Below are 22,475 nucleotides of genomic sequence, written 5' to 3'. Positions count from 1 at the left end.
GGATTCCGGCCTTGTCGAAGCTCATTTCCACCATTATTTGTGTTGTGTAAACAGTCATTTCCTCTGCCTTTATTGTGCATCTTGTCTGCTTTCATGATGTGGACACTGGGGTATTCAAAATGATGTTCCAAGGGGGGAGGGGAATTGGGTCTTCAGAGGCCAGAGAAAAAGAGACGATTATCATTACGTTCTTTCGACAAGCTTGGGTTCTTTTCCTCAAGGGGCGACATATACAAGCAAGAGGTTGTCTGTTGGCAGGGTTGAGCCTAATTCCGGACAAAAAAGAACCAGCTGAAGTTGTTCTGGCTGGATGAAGAATCACGTTCAATTACACAAAAAAGAACCAGCTGAAGTTGTTCTGGCTGGATGAAGAATCACGTTCAATTACCAATAGAACGAGAAGAAACGAAAGGTTGACCTCGTCACTTTCATTTCGAGTCCGTTGGAGACTTGAGACGGACAAGTGGCAAGAAATCGGGACCAAAAGGGCTGGGTCCTCGCGAGTGTCGTCGTAGATGAGTCCTTTTTTGGTGTCAGTAGTAAGCCCTTAATTCCTTTTTCATCTGCTCCCAATTACGTCTTGTCCAAAAGAACAAGAAAATAATCTCACAAGAGACCCTTTGTCGAGCACTGAGGAGACGAGACGAGCGCACACGTCCCACGCCTCACTGAAGATGGATTCATCAAACCATGTGGCGTATGTACGCAATGGTGTGTGTGTGTGTGTGCACACGGTTGTCTGTAAATAAGGAAAAGCCAGTGTACAAAGCGGATCAAAAGATTGTAAGACATAAAACCTATCACAATTAGTAGGCCCACCCAAATACTAGATTTAGGCTTGACTCTTATGGTGCATTTACACGAGATACATTTGGACTCATGCTTTGACAAACAATTCCGGAAATGTTAGACATCTGAAATGGGGGACTAAAATTCATTTGATTTTCATGATGACTTTGTCTGAGCCCAAGGGTATCTTTAAGATCAGTTATGTTGATTCACCTCGAAATTGTGACCAAGCCTTCGGACCAGGGCCAAGACCAAGGATTTAACAGATTGAAATTAATTCATAAATGATATTGACAAGCATTAAGACATTGAAACCTTGGTTGCTTTTTTTTTGAATTAAAGTGACCCGTTGAATCAAAAAACAGACGCTAAAATTTGTGGAGACGTACATTTGTAAATGGAAAATAATGCATTTAGTCCACTTTTTCAGATGTTTAACATTTTCAAAATTGTATGTCAAATCATGTGTCTGAGTATATCTTGTGTAAACGCATCATTAGCCTATTATTGCCGCTTGAGAAAGGTCTGTTTAGATTTTATTGCATTTCCACTCGCCGTTTTCACATTTGTTGGCCAGCTTTTCTAATAACTAATGGAAACCATCTCATTTTGACATTGATTGCCACAAATATGGAAATTTTTGTGCAAGAAGTGAATTTACCCCAAAAATGTATCACTTAAATCATGATGTGCAAACATTTGAAATTGGATTTCTCGCGAACATTTTCTTAGTCCAAAAGATCGCGCTCGATTGGGGTCACGGACTTGAGTTCCATAATTAATGTGTATTCCTTACAAAGAATGAGCTAAAAAGAAGTCTGACGCACGGTGCATTTTCATTCTATTCTACGAAATAGTGAGCCAACGGAGGTTCCAATTTAGTATTGAAGGAGCTCGTTAGCAGAAGCTTGGACGACAAAACGTCTTGAAAATGAGCTTTTTCAACTTATCATTCGAGGCTTTTCGGATTTTGTTAGCCCAACAACCTCACTGAAAAGTTGTCGCGTTCCCAGCGTCAATCTCAGACCAAGTATCTTTTATTGGAATTTGCTTGATGAGATGAAATTGATCCTTCCTTTAGAACAATAGATTTGGAACTGAGAAGTTTATAAAGCAAACTTAAACTGTGTTCCTGCCTGCTTTGATCGTCTATTGGGATATGAAAGCCTCAGCTCAATCCTAGCCCACAAACTTGGTTTCATCCATCCAACCTCCATCCATCCATCTAAAGAGCTGAGTTCCTACTGTAGCTTTGATTTAGAAAATAAGTTTGGCTAGCTTTTGAGGCGAATTGAGATTCCCTCCTATCTAAACCAGTAGTTGATGCCATGTTTCAGCCAGAGCTCGTTTCTGTAATATTTCTCTTTTTTGCACTAAAGTTCTCATGAGATTGGACAAGTATGTCATAAAACAAGATTTAGATCTCTTGAGACTTTGTACAACGCAACTCCCTATCTCATCAAACCAAAAGCTGGAGAGGAATTGGGCATCGGTCATTGTTGTTCCACTTGAGGCAAATACTGTACGTAGGTAGTAAAATCTTAAGGGTCGTATGGATGTGGTGAAAGTACCTCCCTAGGTTTGCTTGAAAACTATTAGTCAAACTTCGACCGCAACCGACCAGGTTAAAGTACAAGTGCATTGTCCTAAAACTAACTTGGATCAATTTTCCAAGCATTCGGTAGAGATTAGGCGAGTGAGTGAGTGAGTCAGTCAGTGAATAAGCGAGTTCCCTGAAGTGGTTCCGAGTCAAAGGGGACGACGACAACGTCTAAACAACCAAAGAAAGAGAGGCCGTGATCAGGCGAGGGAGCATGGCAGCCTTAGAAATGCTCAATTGCTCATGAACAGCCCTCTTCTCACATTGCTGACTGACTGGATGGCTGGCTGACTGACTGGTTGGTTGGTTGGTCGGTTGGTTGGTTGTCAAGCTGGCTAACTGCTTGGTTTCTTCATTTCATACAGAAGTGGAATCTCAGAAATTGGAAGAGGTCGTCGTCGAGGACAACAAGAAAGAAGAAGAAATCAACAACACCGACGAGAACCCCTCTTCAGGTCTTTGTCCGCTCTTTAAGCGCTGTTTTTTCTCCAACCTTGGGACCTGAAGGCCATCTATTTCGATTAACCCAACTCCAAATTGTTATTGCCTGAGGCTTCAAGGATCTCTAAGCTCTCCTAATGTAGTTTTAGTGTAAGCTAGAGGGGGAAAGGAAAAACGGCAATGATAACGTCCCCCCGCCTATGCTCTTGTCTAGCTAGTAGAGCTTGATGGAAAATTGGCGGCTCTTCTTTCCTCGTGAACTACACCTCAATCTAGAGATCCTGTGGCGGGAATTTCGAGTTTTGGCTGTTGTTAAAACTGCAATATGCACACCAATCAAAAGCTGTCTAGTCGTGGTTAGAGGGCATTCATCCATATGATCAATCATGCCTTCTAGGCCCAATCTTTGGACACGAACCCCAGCAGCTCGAGTGAAACAATTGGCCTATTGATATTCAACATCAACGGAAGAATATGCGAATGGGCACCACTATCTTTGCTTTGGGCACACAACCACGCACACATTCATTGCCATCAGCCTTGAGTGTGGTGGGGAGCGAGAACGAGAGATATGACAAGTCATCAGCTATTGTTAAGTGATGTCCTTCAAGAGAGTTCCCTCCTTCATCTCAGGAGACAGGGAGCCCATCAGCCTCTCCAAACGCCTCTGTCCAGAGAATCGACTTCATCTGTACCGGGAAACAGAACCACCAACTAAGGAACAACAACATCAAAAGCAACGACGATGATGATGATGGCGACGCTGCTTTTGGTCACTTGAAGGATACACAATCTGAGAACAGAATGATACGCGGAACACGGCACTTTATCTCCTCGAAAGAGCGAAAGATGTAAATGGACAAAGATACGCTTATGAGTAGAGAGCCCGGATTTGAAACTGTTTCGTGCAGAAAGAAATAGCCGTGTCTGGCCAGAATGTTGATATTGATCGATAAATTACCCAAAGCGAAATCAAATCGTTCATTCCCAGGTTTGATATTGTGAGACTTGATGAGATAGTACATGTGAAAGGAAATGGAAACACTAAGAAAACACGTTGAAACGTGGGCACTATTCGAATTCAGTCAAATCTAATAATGGATAAAAGTGAAGGGGACAAGTAGCACATTAGCCCTTAATTGTAAATGCTCTAAATATGAAACCAATTTATTCTGATCAAGACAATCTTTTTGGAGTAAGCTTGACCCAGAGAGAAATAGTGTTAACAGATGTTTTATGTATTTGATTGTCAGTCAAAAAGTTAATTTTTGCTATTGAAACTGATTATTGACATTTTCTAGCATGAGAATGATCCTCTGACCTTTCTCAAGGACACGGTTGTTTCACACCCAGGGACAATCAACCTATCTGACACCGGGTATGGCAGAATATGGGTTGGGATGTCACTTGGATTGGGCATGGAGTCTCTTACTTTTACCCATACACAGGCATAAGCTTCACTTTAGGATCATTAAAACTAGTCTTAAAATAGCCGTAAAACCTTCGATTAAATCATTTTTGCCTTGACTACGAGCATCGAATCAAGACGACAAATCCATGCATTTCGATAAATCTGAGCTCTAATCCAGAGCTAAATACTACAGGGAGTTGCACACTAATACACGCATTATGGTCAGTTGCAACCAACCAGATCTAGCCATATTTGTGAGTGAAAACAACGTCAAGGGATACAATTTATATCAAAATGTTACAAACTGGGTTAAATACAAAAATTGAAATGAAAGAAAATCCTTTTCTTTGCTGCTTCTAAATAGAAGCTTAATTCCGGCAGTAAAGCCAGATTTTCAAGGAATGCGGATGGCTAAGGAGTGGGAGGGTCTTGAAAATGCTGATTGTTGCTTTCGAAACTTTGATGATTGCCTAAGTTTTTGGCCATAGTCTGGAACTAATAGTTCCCACATTTTTTCTCTGCCAGCGGCTTTCCATGGACCCTCCTATTCAATGGCGCAAGAGAATTGACCAACTCTAATGCAACTTTTTGACCACTTTGACACTTTGATTTGGTGAAACTGAGCTAGCAGCGTTACCCTAGTATATTTCACTTCTATCATGCAGGGCTAAACAGCGGAGCTTCGCCTGGATAAGTGCTCCAGTACGTATAATATGCAAGGAAACAAAGTGTGCTCTTGGAAATGGAGAAACCCAATATGGTAATTGTTGTTCCATTAACCTTTGTTATTAGAGATTGGGATGAAAATAAAGCGAAAGAGGTTCTTATTTGATACGGTGAGAGCACAAGAAGGTGAATATTGTTCATGCATCCACCATATCCGTATATACTACTCGTATGTACTATGCTGTTTGCAGTGAGGATAGAAAGAGAACAATCCAATGAAGAGGTAGGCAGCCAAGAGGGTTGTCGTGGATTGCAGAGCTCACAAGATTAATGGTTGTTACGCTCGTACAACAACGGAACCAACATCGAAAAAGAACAGCTGTCTGTTTTGCTTTTTATGCTCGTCAAGTGACAGGACGGACATGTTGTCGTTGATTTTTACAATTGGTTTCCGCCTTCAAACACTTCAAGTCATAATTAAGAAGCAAAATGTGGTACACTCCTTCTGCCTTATCGACAGGTTTTCTGAACGGAAGCAATGAGGGCTTCTACGTATATACTGCAGACCTAAACACGCATGGAATTTCTGGGTTCCTTAATCTCGAGAAGCAATTGGCACACCTGGAAAAGATGGAATCTAAGACCCCCGTGGGGCTCCATTGTGCGGTGTCGAAAAGGGTTTCGACTATCTTGGCACTCCGGCTCTCAGATTTTGCAAACCATATCGTACAACAGAAGATGCACACAAACTGACCGACATCTGGTTCACGTCACCTTGACTCTATCTTTTTCCCTTGTGTGTGCGAGTGTGTTCCATTTCTTGCTTGCTTTGTTCCCAAAAGTTCTTTGCAAACCCTTTTATCAAGAGAAGGTTTTTTTCTGTCTCTTTCCCTCTTGTCTTGCTTTTCTGTCGCCAGTGGTATTGAGTACTAACTTTGGGTTAGGTCCAACATTCCCAAAGTCTTGACTAATGCAGACGTGCGAAGAGCTCACATGAGCAAGAACAAGAGAATTCCATTTTGCTTGAACATCACCGGGCTCACAACTTTGGTCCGCTCTAAACACTTGCCGAAAATTGGCAGGGAGACGAATCTCACCTCGAAACTGATGCTAATTGACCGAACCAAATAGGAATGGGATATAAAGAACTCTCTGTAAAATGAGACATTCAACGAATTCGCAAGAATTAGCCAGAAAGTACGCCCAGTCTAATAATGGCTTGAGAAACTTGGAACTAGATGTTTGCCTCATTTCCAAGAGGCTTACAGTAAACGAAGAATGAGGAGACATGCTTCAAAAGGGTCGCGGTGCTTCATTGTGTGAAAGTGGAGAGCGAAGAGGTGGAATTGGAAGCTTCCACGAGTTCTTCAAGTCAAACAATCCTGAGCCAGAGCTTAGCGTCAAGTACAAATGGTGGGTTCGTCGGCCCACGGCCACGGCCTTTGCCCTTACCTTCGACATACTATAGCATACCTCACTCGTTCAGCCAAGGAGAACTAGCTTAAGGTGAAGCAAACAGCCGCAGACCACCAAACAGTCTTGGTGAGAAATGAAAATAACTCTCAAGAGGATTTCAAATTTGTTGTTTTGAGCCAGAGTATGCACGTACAGGGGGAGGGAAGGGATGGACCATGGAGAAACAAAAGCAACTGAACCCAAGGGACTAAGACCTAGAGAGTTTTGAGAGGACCCAAATATTGAGAGCCTTCGAAAACAAAGTTTGGGGCCAATGATATCCTTTCACTCCTTCGACAAAATGCATGCTTGGTCACGAAGAGCCCGTAGATATGACTGCGGTACTTGAAAAACGAACCAAAAGTTGGTGCAAGAATGTTATTCATCCGGGAACTCCTTTGGAGGATTTTTGTTCGCAAAGTTCTCAATATATCATGTTTGCCTGGTACCACGAGTGTACGTACCCGGTATGTATGTACAAGTCCCGTTCCATGCTGGAGAAGAAAAGTCAGGTCAAGAATCTCTCTTTCCGGGCAAAAGAGAGAACCAAAATACATGTCTTCACTTAGGGAGCACCACCTGCCGTAGATATGTCAGTTAAGCAATAATGCTATTGGCCTAGAGCCTATGTAGATTGGCGTCGTGCTTTAAATCCATTAAGAAGGCGGAAGTCTAGGCCACCATTTAAAGGAATCTAAAGTCCATCAGGTTCTCATCGTTTTTCTTTCCCCTTGGAAGGCTCATGTACTCGTAGATATCAGCTTGATCTGCCAACAATGAGCCATTAGAGTATGTTCTGAGACGAGCAAGACCAGTGGCAGTCAAAGTGCACTTCAGCAAATAACTTTCAACCGTTATTTACTCCCTTGAGACCTCTTTAAGAGCACATAACAACCCCCAGCCACCGAGAGTGAGTTGTCGGACTTGCTACACGATTCTACCCGAACTGGAGGAGGCCAAGCTTCCTTCCTTCCTTCCTTCCTCCCTTCCTTCCTGTTCCGCTCCTTTTGCCTTTTGTTCATCGGAGGTCCCTTGTCCTTGTCCTTGTCCTGCCTGCCTGCCTGCCTGCCTCTCAGTGATCCAATATTCCAGCGAAAAAACCCTGGCAGAAGATCAAGCAAATGCTTTCCAGCACGCATAGCCCAATCATGTACTCTCATGGTCCAATAAGGCAAAGCCTTGTTTCATTTTCTGGAAGTCAATTTTGGTTACACATGCAAAGAAAAGCGTTGGAAAGCGCTTAAGACGGGCAGATCAAATCCGGTCTCCCCATTGAACCGAGGCTGACGTTTAACGCTAATGCATGATTGTGGTGCGTCATTCTAAATTGGCAGAGACGTTAAACTGTTCGTCGCATGAATGAGACCTGAAAGATTGGGGGACAAGCACTAAGTGCTTAATTCCCATTGTGTCTCATCAATTAGTCAAGTTGGAAGACCTCAGCACATTCATCAGCTTCTGTCATTCCAACCAGGCTAACCATCTATCGCTTTTCTTGGATTGCAGGAATGTTTGGCTTTTCTATGTCACCCATTGGCCTCGATTTGAACGATTCCCAAGCTTATGGGTGGGCATCGCTCCCTCCAACCTCGTCAATGAGCCCAAGGCACCACTGACAGCCATAAATGTTATACGGTCTCCTCGTTGGGACCAGCTTGGAACACAACATGTATTCTGTCTATCAATGCCTTCTGTTCTGAGGCAGTGTGTGGAAACAATCAACTTATTCCGGACAATTGACTCCTGGTCCAATCCTAGCAAGAGCCGTCTCCACTCTGAAATTCTCTATGTAAAGGGTCGAGAATGCTGCACTGAGAAGACACTGTCACTTGATTTGTTGCCACTCCGATTTTGGCTAGCTTCCAACCACCAAGATTGTCTTTCTGGAGAGGCTAACGATAATATGACTATGACGACTCTTTGTTGGTAATGGTGGGACTTTGCTTTACAATCCCACAAGAATCGAAACGGGCTGAAAAAGTCGGCATGAATTCCACACGACGATTGGGAGCCATTACGATTAAATGTGCCGGCTAGTCAGCCCCCAGCGATGAAGCGGAATAATGAAAAAATTGTGAAAGGCTCTTTTTGTTTTGACGGGGTAACCCGTAAGACTCCACGGCAAACTAACGAAGTGAGAGACGAACCAAAGGCCAAGTGGATCTGAAGAGAGATTTGCCTTGTTTTACTGGGAACCCCGTGGAAGAATGGCGTTTTAATTGGACCGTTTCCGGACCCATTTGTTTTTCGTCGTCGACCAGAGATTGCCTGGACACCCCAGCAAAAATGTCGGTTCCAAGGTCATTATGGTGTTTGTTCCGTTCGCACTACTTTCTTCTGAACTTGGCGATATTTCTCTGCCTAATGGACAAATCAGTATGGTAAGACAACTATTTTGTGGTTGGTGACCGCAATTGAGATCTGTTTCTAGACCTCTAGAGACTTGAATCAGCGGATTTGAAATTGATTTGCACGTTCAGAATAAATCCAAGAGGATTGCGAATGAGTAATTGGTTTCTCTAAGAATGAATGATCTTGTGGAAAGGAATTTTAGATCAAAGTGAAAGTCAATCTGAAAGCTGTTCTCTTTTCATTAGCTGTCAGTCCCGACCAAACATTGAAGTAGTCACTTTGTAAATGAATCATTTCCTTCTTTAGGCTCTGCCACAGCTCTATGGAGTGAACGTTAATGAAATCTCGTTTCTTTAACCAAAGTCACCTTCTTACCTACCGTACAGTACTTCATCCATATTTGAGACTCTATTGATATTATTGCCTCTCTATCTATTCATAATTTCTTCCCAAGACATCTTGTACGCCATGGATCTTTTTACATATATATATATTGCTCAGTCTGACCATCATGATGGTCGTTGGCGTTTGCCGCGAGTCCGGAAATCTATCGACATCTCATGCCAATTGAACGCAGAGGAAATGATCATCTCGCGTTTCTCCCCACATCGCTGACTTCACATAATCCTCGAGGTCCTTTCCTTTTATACTTGGTAAATCTCATAAGCTTGCCGACTAGCATTACAGAGTGTGTGGTCAGGGGGTTTCAACTCATCAATTACTCGGTGTGAAACTGCAGACACTGAACCAAACCAGTCGAGGGAGAGAAGTGCCGACTAAGCGCCCCCTACGTTGCCTCGCTCACCACCCAGCCAAAGGTCCACTCCTTCCAAGCACCATGATTACACAAGTGTATCATCTCAAAAGCGATGATCATCATGATCATCATCAGCACCATTACCTTTCCGGGCCAGCAACCGTTTCATTTTCCCCCAAGCCAGCCAAGGCTCAATGAATCGACCTTTTTGATACTTAACTTCACTGTTGGAGGAGCAAATATCTCCAGCGGTGGTGTTGGTGGTGGCGATGGTGGCGGTGGTGGTGTGTTTGTTCCCGTTCTTGGAGTCCGTCCGAGCTGGTCAGGCCACCTATTGGAATACTCTAATGTCCGTAACGGACACATCCTGAAGATTCTATGATTCGGCTGCGTACTACTCGTACTACTCCTCCCGGTCCAATGCCAAAGTGAGGGCGTGTGTTTGTATGTGGTTCTTTGTGGACTTGATGGCCCCCTCTCTCTGGCCAATATCACTCCACTGGTTGGAGTTGGTATTTGGCCTCTAATGGATATTTTTGTGTACGTTTTGCACCACGAGTCCCTGTCTTCTGAGTACGGGAAAGACATCCAAAGAGAGAGAATGAGAGAGAGGAAGGAAGAAAAAAAATAGTAAGAGAGAGGGGGAGTAGGTAGAGGACGCCCTGAAGAGGACCCCTTACTTCTTCATTATTTTACTCGGCGGAAACGGACTTCACGTGCCTTCCTACTAGTAATGTATTGCCGCTACAGTTGCAGATGGATTCGTTCTCAGGCCTTAGATAGGAATTAAGTGGATGACCTTTCCTGAAAAATAGACGAACGGATCGATCACGAGACTTGGAACACTATCAAGACATGAAGCATTCGCTCGTAATCTCAAATGCAATTCCGACAAGAAAAATGGCAGAGATGGGTTGTTCTTTGGAGGATGATTTTTTGCAATTTGCAAATCACTTTCATTTCATTCAAAAAGCCAAATCGAGGAGGAACAAGTTAGTTGTAAAGGCCAGAGATTTTCACAATGTAGTAGTTTTAGTTTTTAAGGCAGATTTTCTTCCCTCCTTTCGTGAAAGTAGGTCTCGAAACTCAAATTACCTCCCAGCTACTGAAAACGTACGGTACACGTATTGTTGGACAAGACCATAGGAAAAACCCCAGATCCTCCCCAAGCCTTCTTGAACAAGCTAGAAGTAAAAAGAAACTTTTTTGCCCTACAGTTTTTCCCATCCAAATTCAGAGTACAGTGGCGTAGAAAGAGTGCCGGAACAAATTTAATTGAGACGGGATACGGCCAAACTTTCGTCTGAAATGTTGTTCAAGTGGAGTTGCTGCTTATGGCTCATTCTCAAATTACGTGGCTGGAAACCGTATCAAAAGATTTCTTGCACATCAACGCATGTTCTTCCACACTGCTAATATGAGCTTACAAAATTGCGTCCAAACTGTTGGCCTTTCTTTTGCTTGCCAAAAGTGTCCTCCTATTCCTTGAACAATTAGGATAACGACGAACTGTTTTTATGGAAGAGGTTCTGTCTACTTCATCTTCGAGTTTGTAATTGGTTGAGTGTTCATGGATGCCTCCGTGCTCAAGATTGCTCTGGGTTGTTCTTGGAAGAGGGGACAAAATAAATAGCTTCCTCCGCCATAGACCTGTCATCAGGACAAACTTATGGTCTTTATGTCGGGTGTCGACCGTCTCCAAGTACACGCCAAAAAAATGCTCCAACAAAGGTGGCCATCGATCCCAGGATCCATCTTAAGTTCAAGTTTGTCCTAACAGGTTCAGTTTAAGACTTTTCGGAAAATAAGATATAATCCAAAACATACTCGAATTTTCGATGAAGTTTTAAAAAAGTTTCAATATTGTTTTGATCTTAAATGCGTTATGTAAAAGCTGACAACCCCATTTTTGGTACGGTATTTTTTGCCCTCTTTTGGCAATGACTAATCTGAGCCCCTTTTAATTAGTAGAGGATGGGGACTTTGCTCTAGATTTTTTATCCGGGCGAACTGAAACGACGTCCGCCTTCTTGATTCCCAAAGCAATTAATCTTGTGTGGCGGATTGCATTTTCAACTTGGCATTGTAATCAAAAACTTCCTTACATTTAAAGGGCACGCGCATCCTCTAAGCATTATTTGGGTCAAAATAAATGTTGCCACACTCATGGATACTTTTTGAAATCAGGATACCGAATGGGTCAAGTACTAATCAACAGAAGGTTAGTATCCCAATGAAAAAGGTCTGTAAAATGTGTTGTATGGTTATAGGATCAGTCATTTCTGTACCCAAGAAATATGGTCAAGTTATCTTGGAACTGAAAAATATAGAATCATATATGAATAGAAATTATGAGTGTCTGGGCGCCCACCTCTGCCTACTGGCAACTCGAAGGCACGAAAATGAAAGGGAATAACGTCCATATGACACTGACTGTATAAATCAGCTCAAAAGGTATATAGGGAACGAACCGCTGTCACTTGAAAGTCAGCAGCACGGAAAAATGAACCAGACGAAGAGGGAGACCAACGACAAATGAGACACATTCCGGGGACGCGTTTCATTGCCTTGGCCCATGTGCATATGATCCAACGACAGGTTTACTTTTGTTTCATCATGCTGCTTCTATGAAGAAACACTTAAAACCAATCTAAGGAAACCGTCATACAAGTGCAAAATACACCTTCATTGGTAATTGCATTATCGAGCGGTAAAGGCTAAGATTAACACAAGATTCGTCCGCATCCCAGAGATACAAAACCGTTTCGTATAGAAAGCTAGTGGGAATTAACTTTGCAATGCATGTGTGCACATTCAAAATGGATTTCAAAACCAATATCGGATTTACAGTACTACGATGATTTGGAAAAATGTGTGCCCTCTCCAGTATCACATTGTATTTTTCAAAGCAGTACAAGTCTAGAAAATGTGAATTGTTCCAACTTCGTGAATCGGATTTATACTTTATTTATACTTTCAGAACTTGAAGTTGTACAAAACACCAGATGAAAAGGACCCTTACCAAATTCACTACTAGACGCCCCTCTTCATTCCACTTGCAATGGATGAGGAGATGGGGGGGGAGGGCATTTTCATCTGAACAAACAGAATGAAGGGGGATATGCTTGGGCTTCATCCCCAACGGGAAATGAAGTGGACCATGTTGGGAACAATAACATGAAGTGGGAAATTAATGTGTGCAGAGAAGAATTATGCCTCTGTTGGAATTTATTCCAATTTGGGGACGAGCTCACCTTCCACTGCTTGTCCGAGTTGTGGGGCTACCCAGGGCCAACAATCCAGTTCCCTGTGTGGTGGTCTGAGATGAAGAGGAGGGAGGAAAATGAAAGAGGAACTGGCTGGCTGGGTGGGTGCTTGTTTAGTTGGTTGGGAAGTTGGCTGGTTGGCTGGCCTCGAACATGCAAACAAAACACATTTGGTTGGTATGTACGACCACTGTGATAACAGGGTAACAAATCTAGAGTGGGTGCGTGGAAATGTTAATATGGGATCCATTCAACAACAAAGAAAGTTATAAGCGAGGTTCAAGACGAATTGTTCCGGTTGTTCTTCCTCTTCTTTGTGGTGTAATGAGGGGAGAGAGGTAAGTGGGAGGATAAATTCTTGCCCTTGCCAAACTTCTTGCATTTGTTGCTCCGAATTACTTTCCGAACTTTCGCTGTGGCGCCGTCCGTCCCTTGGTCCGTTCCTCCCTGGTCCTTACCCATCCCTGACCTTAGAGAGCAAGGACTTCACTTCAGTAGAGTTTCCCCAAGAGATGAGTTAGGAGCAAACTTACGGTCTGTAGTACGCTGCTGGTTCCCAAATCCAGATGCATTTGTCAAAATCTCAATTCCTTTCCACTTGGTTGTTTGCTTGCAAAAGTTCAATTGTGGGAAACTAATTCTTCCTGGCTCACTCTTCAAACCACGCTCATCATCAGGCCTTAAGAAATTGCATCATACCAGAGAGAGGCCGGATGTTCCACCAAGCGGGGATCTTCATATTGTGCTTGAAGGAAAACTTCACACTCCCAACTCTCTTTGCTTCAAACATACTTGAATTCATTCCTACCACTCTCTCACCTTCCTCAAAGACCGAAAAGGTCCCGAAATGAAACCCTACTACCCTCTTGCTCCCAAATAATGAAGCACTTTCTTCCATCTTTCAAAAATTGGTGCGCTGAGGGAGGAGTGCACCTTGAAGTTCCAAGAGATCCAAAAAATGAACTGGAAACAAACTTTTACGAGTTCTAACTCAATTTTGATCATATGCTCTTGCCAGGTTTCGCAAAGTGGAACAAGAGAAGTTGTTCGAGAGCTTCTTGTATGTACGTACAGTGTAGCTCGTCCATTGGATGGAATGCGTAACAAACACGACGTATTTTCCGGGATCCTGCCAAAATGTAATTTGACACATATTACCATATGAAAGGCACTCCCAACAAAAGGCAGTTGAGCGACTCTTGACCTGTTCTTGAATAGGAGCGAGTACAGCCCAGAATACCTAAAATTTACTCCCTCTTTGTCCATGAGTGTTGTTCATTGTTCATGTAAAGATTGGAACCCTTTTCTGGTCCACGAAACATACGTATGACTCAAGCCAGAGAGGATAAACAATCTTCAATAAGCCCTCAAATCGGATTGGGAGCCAAAGCAATTTCTGAAGATATGCCAGGAAAAAAACCGACTTATCTCGGTCACCATATGAGAGACAGTGCATTGCATAATAATGGCAGTCTTATTATGGGCATATCCTTTGTCATTTTCTTTTCAAGATATCTTCGTGAGTCAGGGAACCTTGTTAAACCCCAAGAAACCCCTGTCAAGTGAGATGCACATTAAAAGCTTCACTTAACAAAACACATAACAGTCTTACATAAACTGACGTCAAACAAATTTTGTTGGCATGAACATACAACGTAAGCAAATGGCCAATTTGAGGCGATCCCTATGATGATTGAAAAATGGAATCACATATTAGTGGTTGGCGGATCTCTGTGTCAGAATTCCTTTGCACCTTTACAAGTTTGATTTTGTTGCAACCGAGCATTGGAGCCTTTTTGATGACAAATTGAAAAAGTTTCTCTCACCTCGCCCACTCGAAAACACTTTTGTCGACAAGGGAGAGAGGGAACCGACATGATCAAACTCAACTGAACAGGGAAGGGAGGAAGGAGGAACGGGGGAAAGGGGAGAATGGGAAAAATTGGATCCAATGGTAGTGCCTTGGTTATCCCTCTTTATGTACTCCTGGTCTTCGATGGGGATTACTGCACTTGTGTATGACCTTGGAACGTGTCAAACGGACAAACACATCCAGAGCACGATTGGGTGTGTGACAAGATATTCCATTCTTTTTCGTATGATCTCTATGATTATAGAGGGAAGAAATTAAACTACTGTATTGCACATCTTTCGAAGGTTCGTCTCAACATTTTTCCATGAAAACTGAATCTCAAAGTGAACGAAATGCATGAATCTTGCCGATTTGAAATATTCCAAAGTGAGTGGTCGTACCATTAAGGATGGAATCCCTCGATGCTGCTGGAATCTAAATGGTTACATAGCAACGGAGGAGCCAATAACCTTGCACACTCGTTCGGCCACAAAGTGTGTGAGTGTGTGGTTTATGTGCCACTTGACTTCCCTCAACTTGAGAAACCAATCCCAGATTTCGTTCAAGCTGGGAAGATTGCATGTTAGAGCCTTGATGTGCTATACTGTAATGTGGGTCTCAGCGCTAATTTCCACTTTTCAGCACAAGCTTTGTTGAATGTAACATGCTTGACTGGAATTGGCAAAGTTTTGGTTGGTTGTTAAGGCTGCGAATTACTCTCTCCGTATGAAATTGAAGGAAAAGGTTTCAAGCATGCCTGAAACAAGTGATAGCAGATGGAACAGATCGATTTTCAGAATGTGCGAGAAGGCTGACTTCCTACGAGTTCTGATGAAGCTTTACGAATGGATATCCAATTTTTCCAACACGTTTTGGTTTTCACAAGAATTTATTACTTTTATAGCATCCATTTAGACAATGACTTGGTGCATTGCCTCTCTCCACGTGGCTATGGTTCTTATTCTAACAACCCTCCCAATAAAGACAAATGGTCCATCAAGTTCAAGTGGGATCACTATCCTTGAAATTGGAGAACCTTACCTCCCTGGGTTTCGTCTTAACTTGGTTCAACAGATGCCATTAATTCTCCCGAGAGAAAGATCCTGAGCCCTATTGAATTAATAAGAGTGACTCTCCTTATGTTCCAGGTCCAGGATCGAGAAGGTGAACTATCGTCAAAAGGAAAAGCAAGTTCTCGATTCAATTTTGGGTCAAGGCTATGATAAGCGCATTAGACCCTCTGGTAGGAACGAGACAGGTAAGACAATATCAGTTCCTATTTGTAGAGATTAAGAGGAAAGAAAATAATGAACATTCATTTCTATGGACTCGCTTCTAAACCTTGAGATTTAAGCAAGCGATATAAGTCAAAAAGATATTTTTTTTCACGGGAGAATTAATTACAGAGCACCTATTACTGGTTGCCCTGATGTCCTGCTACTGTACTTTGTGCCATTTTAGTCAAAATGAAATAATTGTCAAGGAATTTTGATGAGCAGGCAAGGCAGTAGAAAGAAAGATATCCTGATAATTCCCCTAGTTTCAACCCTAAAACATTTGCCTTTGTTCTTGACATTGATGAACTATTTGACGCATCAAATTCATCAAAATCATCTTATAGCGTAGTCCAAAAAGTCCAAGGCGTCTNATGATAAGCGCATTAGACCCTCTGGTAGGAACGAGACAGGTAAGACAATATCAGTTCCTATTTGTAGAGATTAAGAGGAAAGAAAATAATGAACACTCATTTCTATGGACTCGCTTCTAAACCTCGAGTATTTAAGCAAGCGATATAAGTCAAAAAGATATTTTTTTCACGGGAGAATTAATTACAGAGCACCTATTACTGGTTGCCCTGATGTCCTACTACTTTACTTTGTGCCATTTTAGTCAAAATGAGATAATTGTCAAGGAATTTTGATGAGCAGGCAAGGCAGTAGACAGAAAGATGTCCTGATAATTCCCCTAGTTTCAACCCTAAAACGTTTGCCTTTGTTCTTGACATTGATGAACTATTTGACGCATCAAATTCATCAAAATCATCTTATAGCGTAGTCCAAAAAGTCCAGGGCGTCTGGTTGCAACATCATCGGTCCATGAAAATGGACCTGCCTGGGTCTGTCCCAACTTCTGAGCTGCATTTCATGGACACTTGGTGTAATGCAGGCATTGGGAGTAACCTGAATGCACCTTCCATTGCCCTAGTAACATACAATTGGGACAATACATCATGTCTGCTGAATGTTCTTGACGGCCGACGTATGTACGAGGAATTAATTGAGACTGGGACAGAGTAGGAACCTGAAGGAATATAAATGGAAACACGACATTAAGACAAGATATCTTTGGCACGATGATTGGTAATGGCAAAAAGCTTCATGTTCCCATTTGAGCATTTGGAACTTTCCTTTGTCAGGAGTTAGTGAGGTTCCGAGGTCGGTTGGGTCTTAATTCAATTGAAGAGGCTCAAAAGGAGATGTTTCATGGCTCAACTTTGACTGAAACTTTTCCTTGCCTCAAGATTGGGACGAGGCCTTTTAATGGCAGCTTAACCTAGCTCTCGATCCCTCGTAATCTTGCCTCTTTCATTCAGTTACTTTGCTCCTCACCAGGAAAACAATGAAGCTGGTCCAATGATGCAAAATTGAAGTAAAGGGTCTTTTCTTTCTTTACTATTGCTTTATCTACGAAAAATAATCTCATATCGGCCATCTGTTGATTTTATTTGGGGCATTATCTTGACTGTATCTTCTCTGTCTTCTTACGGAAAGAAGTACCTTCAAATGAGTGTATTGTATCCATTGGCTTCACCATGTATCATTGGCTATAAATGGAACGACGATAAAACGGTCATCGCAAACGGCAGAAAGATTTCCTCCGTTATTTTCATCTCCTTACAAGTCAGTCGTTTCGACCTTCTGGTTTCACTCAACTCAGCCATTTTGTCTTATATATGGTGCAGTCCAAGAAGTAATAAAGAAGAAAAGTTTCAAACTTATTTCGTTGAGAAGAGCAAAAAATGGCTTTACACGAGCTAGGATCTTGTTCAGCAAGGTCCAAATTACTTCCTTCCTTAACTACAAGACACTGCCTAATGTAACGTAACTACGTTTCACGGTATACCGATGAAATGACTGGACTAGTTAAGACTTTGGACCACCTCGATGAAATTGACCTTTGTGGTTCCTTGTCCGGTACCAACAGGGCGAGGATTATCGCAGTTGTCTGGACAGGGAAAGGGAATGGCCCCGGGTTAAGTCAATTATGGCCAAATACTACCGGTTGCCAACTTTTGCTGAGCTGAGCAGTTAGTAAAGGATCATTTGTTCCACACCCTTTTACACAGTAGAAGGTCGATTCAAAATGTCCCATTTAGTGTAAGGCCCGATGTTTTGGGATGCAGTTTTTTTGCGAGGGGGCTCTTAATTTAGAAACCACCACTAAAGATATGTTGTGTACTTTCTTTGACATAGATGGACCTGCCATCATAAACGTGAACATTTACTTGCGAACTATTTCAAGAATTGACGACGTCAAAATGGTAAGAGTGCACCCCCGCCAAAATGTTTTAGTCAGTCTCGTAGACAAGGGGTGGAACAAGCAAACCTATTAAGGTTAAGACCACACTCGATCACTTTAAAGTAGAAAAAAAATCAATCGGATTTTGTTCAACAATTCCTATAACCAGCAGTGGGTAGACGTTTCATCGGTTGAAAAACAATCAAAAGATATATGTAGCATTGGTGAGCATGAGGCGTTAAACTACGAAGCACTTTTATCAAGATTGCTCATTGATGCGTTGCCAAACATCAAAGATCTTTTTTGCCGAAACTTCTACCCACTCGCGTTCACCTGGAATGTTTGTTTCTCCTCTGACTTCTTCCAGCACCAACACCCAAAAGACGAAATATCACTGATATATCTTCACTGAGATTGTAACGCTTGTTTCACCCTAAGCTTCTTATGCTAGCTGTTCTTGCTCATTGTGATTATAACAGGAAAACAAGCGAGGACTTGCGAAATCGAATATAGCTGTACATGTTCACCTGTCATACCCAATAACTCGTTCGTGTTTCCAGTCTGTGTGATGTTTTCAGCTACAGGGGGAGATATGTCAAGTGAGAAAATGTATTTTGAATTGTCCTGACAGGTGGGGAAGTTTGCTCAGCTGAAATTAGACCATTTCCTCTTTTCCAATGATGAACCAGGATCCAAGCTTTGACATATTTCTTCGTGGGGCAGTGATATATTCTAATGTGGTAGTTACATCTATTTCACTCTAAATGTTAGGATCGTTGTCTTACAATTAAAATCCCCTGGGTAAAACAACCCCAAAGACTAATCATCCTACCTGACGAGAGACTTATTTGTGACTTCTAATGATAATAATCTGTTTTGCAAAATGGATTTTATTTGCACACATGTTGCCATCGTGTCATAAGAGACCAAAAGTGTCCAACCGCGTGCGAATGCTCATCAAATCAAATTATGATGGAGGTTTTTATCACTCTACTGGCTTCCTGGCTATGATGGAGTGTGTAGTAGAACTTTTATCGTGTCCGAGAGACTAGGAGGCACTGAGAGCCTCATCTACTTTTGTGCCAATGGATCACGGATCCCAATCACGTGGAACATTTTTCTGCTGTAGTGTGGAATGCGGGTGATGGTCCCAAGGAATTCTGGGATGGCCCGACCACCGTCACTGTGAACGCCATGATTCGATCCATTAGCAAAATTGACGATTATAAAATGGTAAGTGGTCCTGTCAAACGCAAGTGGGCAAGAGACCGTCCATCTACCCTCTGCCTTGCAAAAGAGACCCTTTTTAAGGTCCTGTCTAATTTTCGAGAGGTATTTTCAAGGATCCAAAACATATTTTTGAACCTTTAAATTTATGAACAGTATTTTTAAGCTAATGCCATTGTGTTCAATTCATAGGCTTTTTTTCTGATGAATGAACAAAAGGGGAATATTTTGCCCAAGATATCAAGTTGGATCAATTCTTTTTAATGAAGTGAGATCAAAACTTGCGGGAATCCTACTTCAAATATCCTTGAATTTTGTCTCGGAGTCACACAAAATAAAGTGACTTCATACTCAACTGCTCTAATATGCCTCATCTTCTACTTGACAGAACTGAAGTACAAAATATTTATTAGGGACAAGCATAATGAGCTAACTTATTCCAACATTGTTTCTTTGGAATTTCGTCATGCTTTTTTCCTGTCCAAATTTCCAATATAGGATATTTCTCCCTCACAAATCATCAAACCATCCGTCTCAGCATCTTGAATTCTCTCGTGGTTCCTTGCATGTTGCCATGAATCTTATTACTCCCGGGTGACCCAGATATATTGGTCTCAATACTGGTAGGCTTGTGGCCTTGTAGTCTACTCGAATGCTCGCCGATCACGGTGTGAAAACTATTTGCTTTTCTGATCCAATGAGCATTTCTTTCGTGTCGGGCCGGAAGATGTATTAGTGCTCTCAGAAATGACTTTTGTGGTCTTCATGAAAACACCGCTTTTGGAGAACAAATGAGGTTCCGGTTTGTGCCAGACCTTGTTTGGGATTCTTCTACCAAAGTTCGTTTCAAGGAATTGTCAGGTGCCTTTGACATTCAGCCCAAACTGGAAAAAGCGCTTTTTTGAAGAAATATCACCACGTCGAAGAAGCTTTTTCATCCAAAAGAAACTTCCCAATTAAAGCCAATTCAAGTTTGTTTTGATAGCCTAGGAAGATTGATTAATCGGTTAAATCTGTTCCCGACTTGGCAGCAATATTTTAACCTATCTTCAATCAGAGGCGTTTTTACGTTATATTTGTTGTTCAAAGCCTCTGATTATTTGTAGTTTGCTTTCATGATGTGCTCACTCTCTGTAATCAAGGCATTCAAAGAAAAAAGCCTGGAACTCAAATAATTTTTAGAATAGCTGACCTAAAAGTAATGTGGTGCTATGGATGAATAGCAGTCTCAGAAAAGCCAAGGGTCATAAATGCCCACCATTCATCACTTAAGATGCCAAATGGAAGGGTAAAATTTCCATTTTCTAGTACATTGGCCATCATGTTATACGTTTTTGTGAGTCCCTCAAAACGGGTTTCTAAAAGTGGAACGGGGCTAACGATTGACTTTCGATCAACTTTTTTCCCCCAATGGTTTCGTGTCGTCGATGTTGTTCCCAGACCCTCAAACCCTGTTTTCTGGATAAGTATTGAAGAGAGATGACCTGAGAATCGAAGTTGTCCAAGTTCTCGAATGGTAGGATGAACTGTGTACGAGATAGAGCGTGGAAAATTTGTTTAAAGTTTTCGTGTTTGATCTTTCCTCTCTATCTGACCTCGATGGGCTCAAATTCGATGGACGAAGATCATTTTGGCTCAGAATAACTGTTAAAAGTTAGGGGACAAGCAGAAATTGTGCATATCTTAAATCGAGGTTGAGATAGTCTCAAAGGAGAAGCGAAAGCAATACAAGTAATTTCACTCGATTTCAGGAGCCAGCTTATCATTGAAATATCAGAAGTCGGACATGAGAACAATAGGAAAAACCCTGAAAGATTGAGCGAGCGCATTCATAACGAGCGTACATTTTCCTCGATTGGCTCGCTTTTGGCGAAAACAAACGCCTCCTATTCTGAGAGGCCCTCCAGAAATTCAATCAAGGTTCTTAATCAAAGTAATGCACTTTTTTTACTCGTTTACTCCCACCAAAGTCATCAAATTTGGAGATCTGGCAACATTAACTTGAACACCTAACAAGATCACTTTTTGGCAAGCTCAGCTTTGCATTCAGAGAGACCTATTTAGTCAGAACCACTCCAAAATTCGAATTGCTTTTGAACCAGTCAGTTGGGGGCTTCTTGAACCTTTTTGTGAATCATCTTTTTTACTTAGCACAGTTTTCTTATGGTCAACTGCCCTGTTAGTTTTGCAATGACAAAGATGACCTTTTTTCTAAAGAATTGCTGGATTGAATGAACACTGGAAAGTTTTTATTTTACCGTTTACTCACTAAACTTTAAATGCGAGGAGCGGATCCAAAACATTTTTCTGCCTGTTTGCACTCCTTTTTCGGTAAACTGAATCATTTTTTGAGAGATATGAATAATCCAGTGGTTTGTTGAGTTCCGAAGAAGGCACTTTTTGGTGATATTGGCTAGGTCTGTGGGGTCAGTGGGAGTTGTTACCTACAAAAAAATGTCAAGTTGGGCACAGAAGAGAGATATTTTCTGGGATTGCCAAATCAGCTAATATGTGATCCATTGAAGCCATCAACCAATTGTAGTTGAATCATACTCGTATCAAAACAATGAGGGAGCTTAAAATGATTCTTCGTCTTGTTTGGTTCAATCTTGGCTCGCCAGTCGAAGGTAAAACGATCTGGGCTTCAAGATAGATATGCTGGCCCATTAATCTATCAAATCTCATATTTTGTTGTTCTTGCTGGCTTTTTTGTTGTGGTAAAAGCAGTTTGCTGTTCTCGGTCTGAGAAAGGGAGTTTTTTTCCGTTTCATCCGCCTCCATCATCATCCCAGAAGAATGGTTCCGCTACAATATCACGTTTACTTGCCCGCAAAAAGGCCACACAACATTGCGTACCGTTTCTACAAATCTCAGGTATAAGACTGAACGATATTTCTCCTCTTGCCGAAGAAAAAACCTTGACAACCTCAGTCAATATCCTTTCGTTGTTTTCTTTTCACAACACGATTGGATTTGACCCAAATCATTAGGAACAAAAGTACAAGAGAAAATAAACCTTTCGAACCCATCAAGGCATCTTGTCAATTTCAACCGCTAATAATCAATTCAACTGGTGCCAGAATTGTCATCGTTAACCAAAGAGAAGGACCAAACAGCTCTTTGAAGACGATTAGATTCGA

At 41.9% G+C, this 22,475-nt stretch overlaps 1 protein-coding gene across 2 annotated transcripts in view; it reads left to right on the top strand.

Annotated features, from left to right (window-relative positions):
* Positions 1-22,475, top strand: part of LOC131883063 (glutamate-gated chloride channel-like) — a 36,517-nt gene that overhangs the window by 5,644 nt on the left and 8,398 nt on the right. The window contains exons 2-4 of one of the 2 annotated variants that reach the window (XM_059230396.1): positions 7,869-8,743; positions 15,738-15,847; positions 19,238-19,341. In XM_059230396.1, the coding sequence (XP_059086379.1) occupies positions 8,649-8,743; positions 15,738-15,847; positions 19,238-19,341 (309 nt within the window). In that variant the 5' untranslated portion in view covers positions 7,869-8,648. Of the gene's footprint in view, positions 1-7,868; positions 8,744-15,737; positions 15,848-16,244; positions 16,277-18,062; positions 18,131-19,237; positions 19,342-22,475 lie in introns of those variants that run through there. The other variant, XM_059230406.1, reaches the window with a different exon arrangement.

Source organism: Tigriopus californicus, chromosome 1, assembly GCF_007210705.1.
Source record: "Tigriopus californicus strain San Diego chromosome 1, Tcal_SD_v2.1, whole genome shotgun sequence".
Lineage (NCBI taxonomy): Eukaryota > Metazoa > Arthropoda > Copepoda > Harpacticoida > Harpacticidae > Tigriopus > Tigriopus californicus.
Note: the sequence above shows the minus strand (reverse complement) of the source record. Positions and strands in the feature narration are given on the sequence as shown.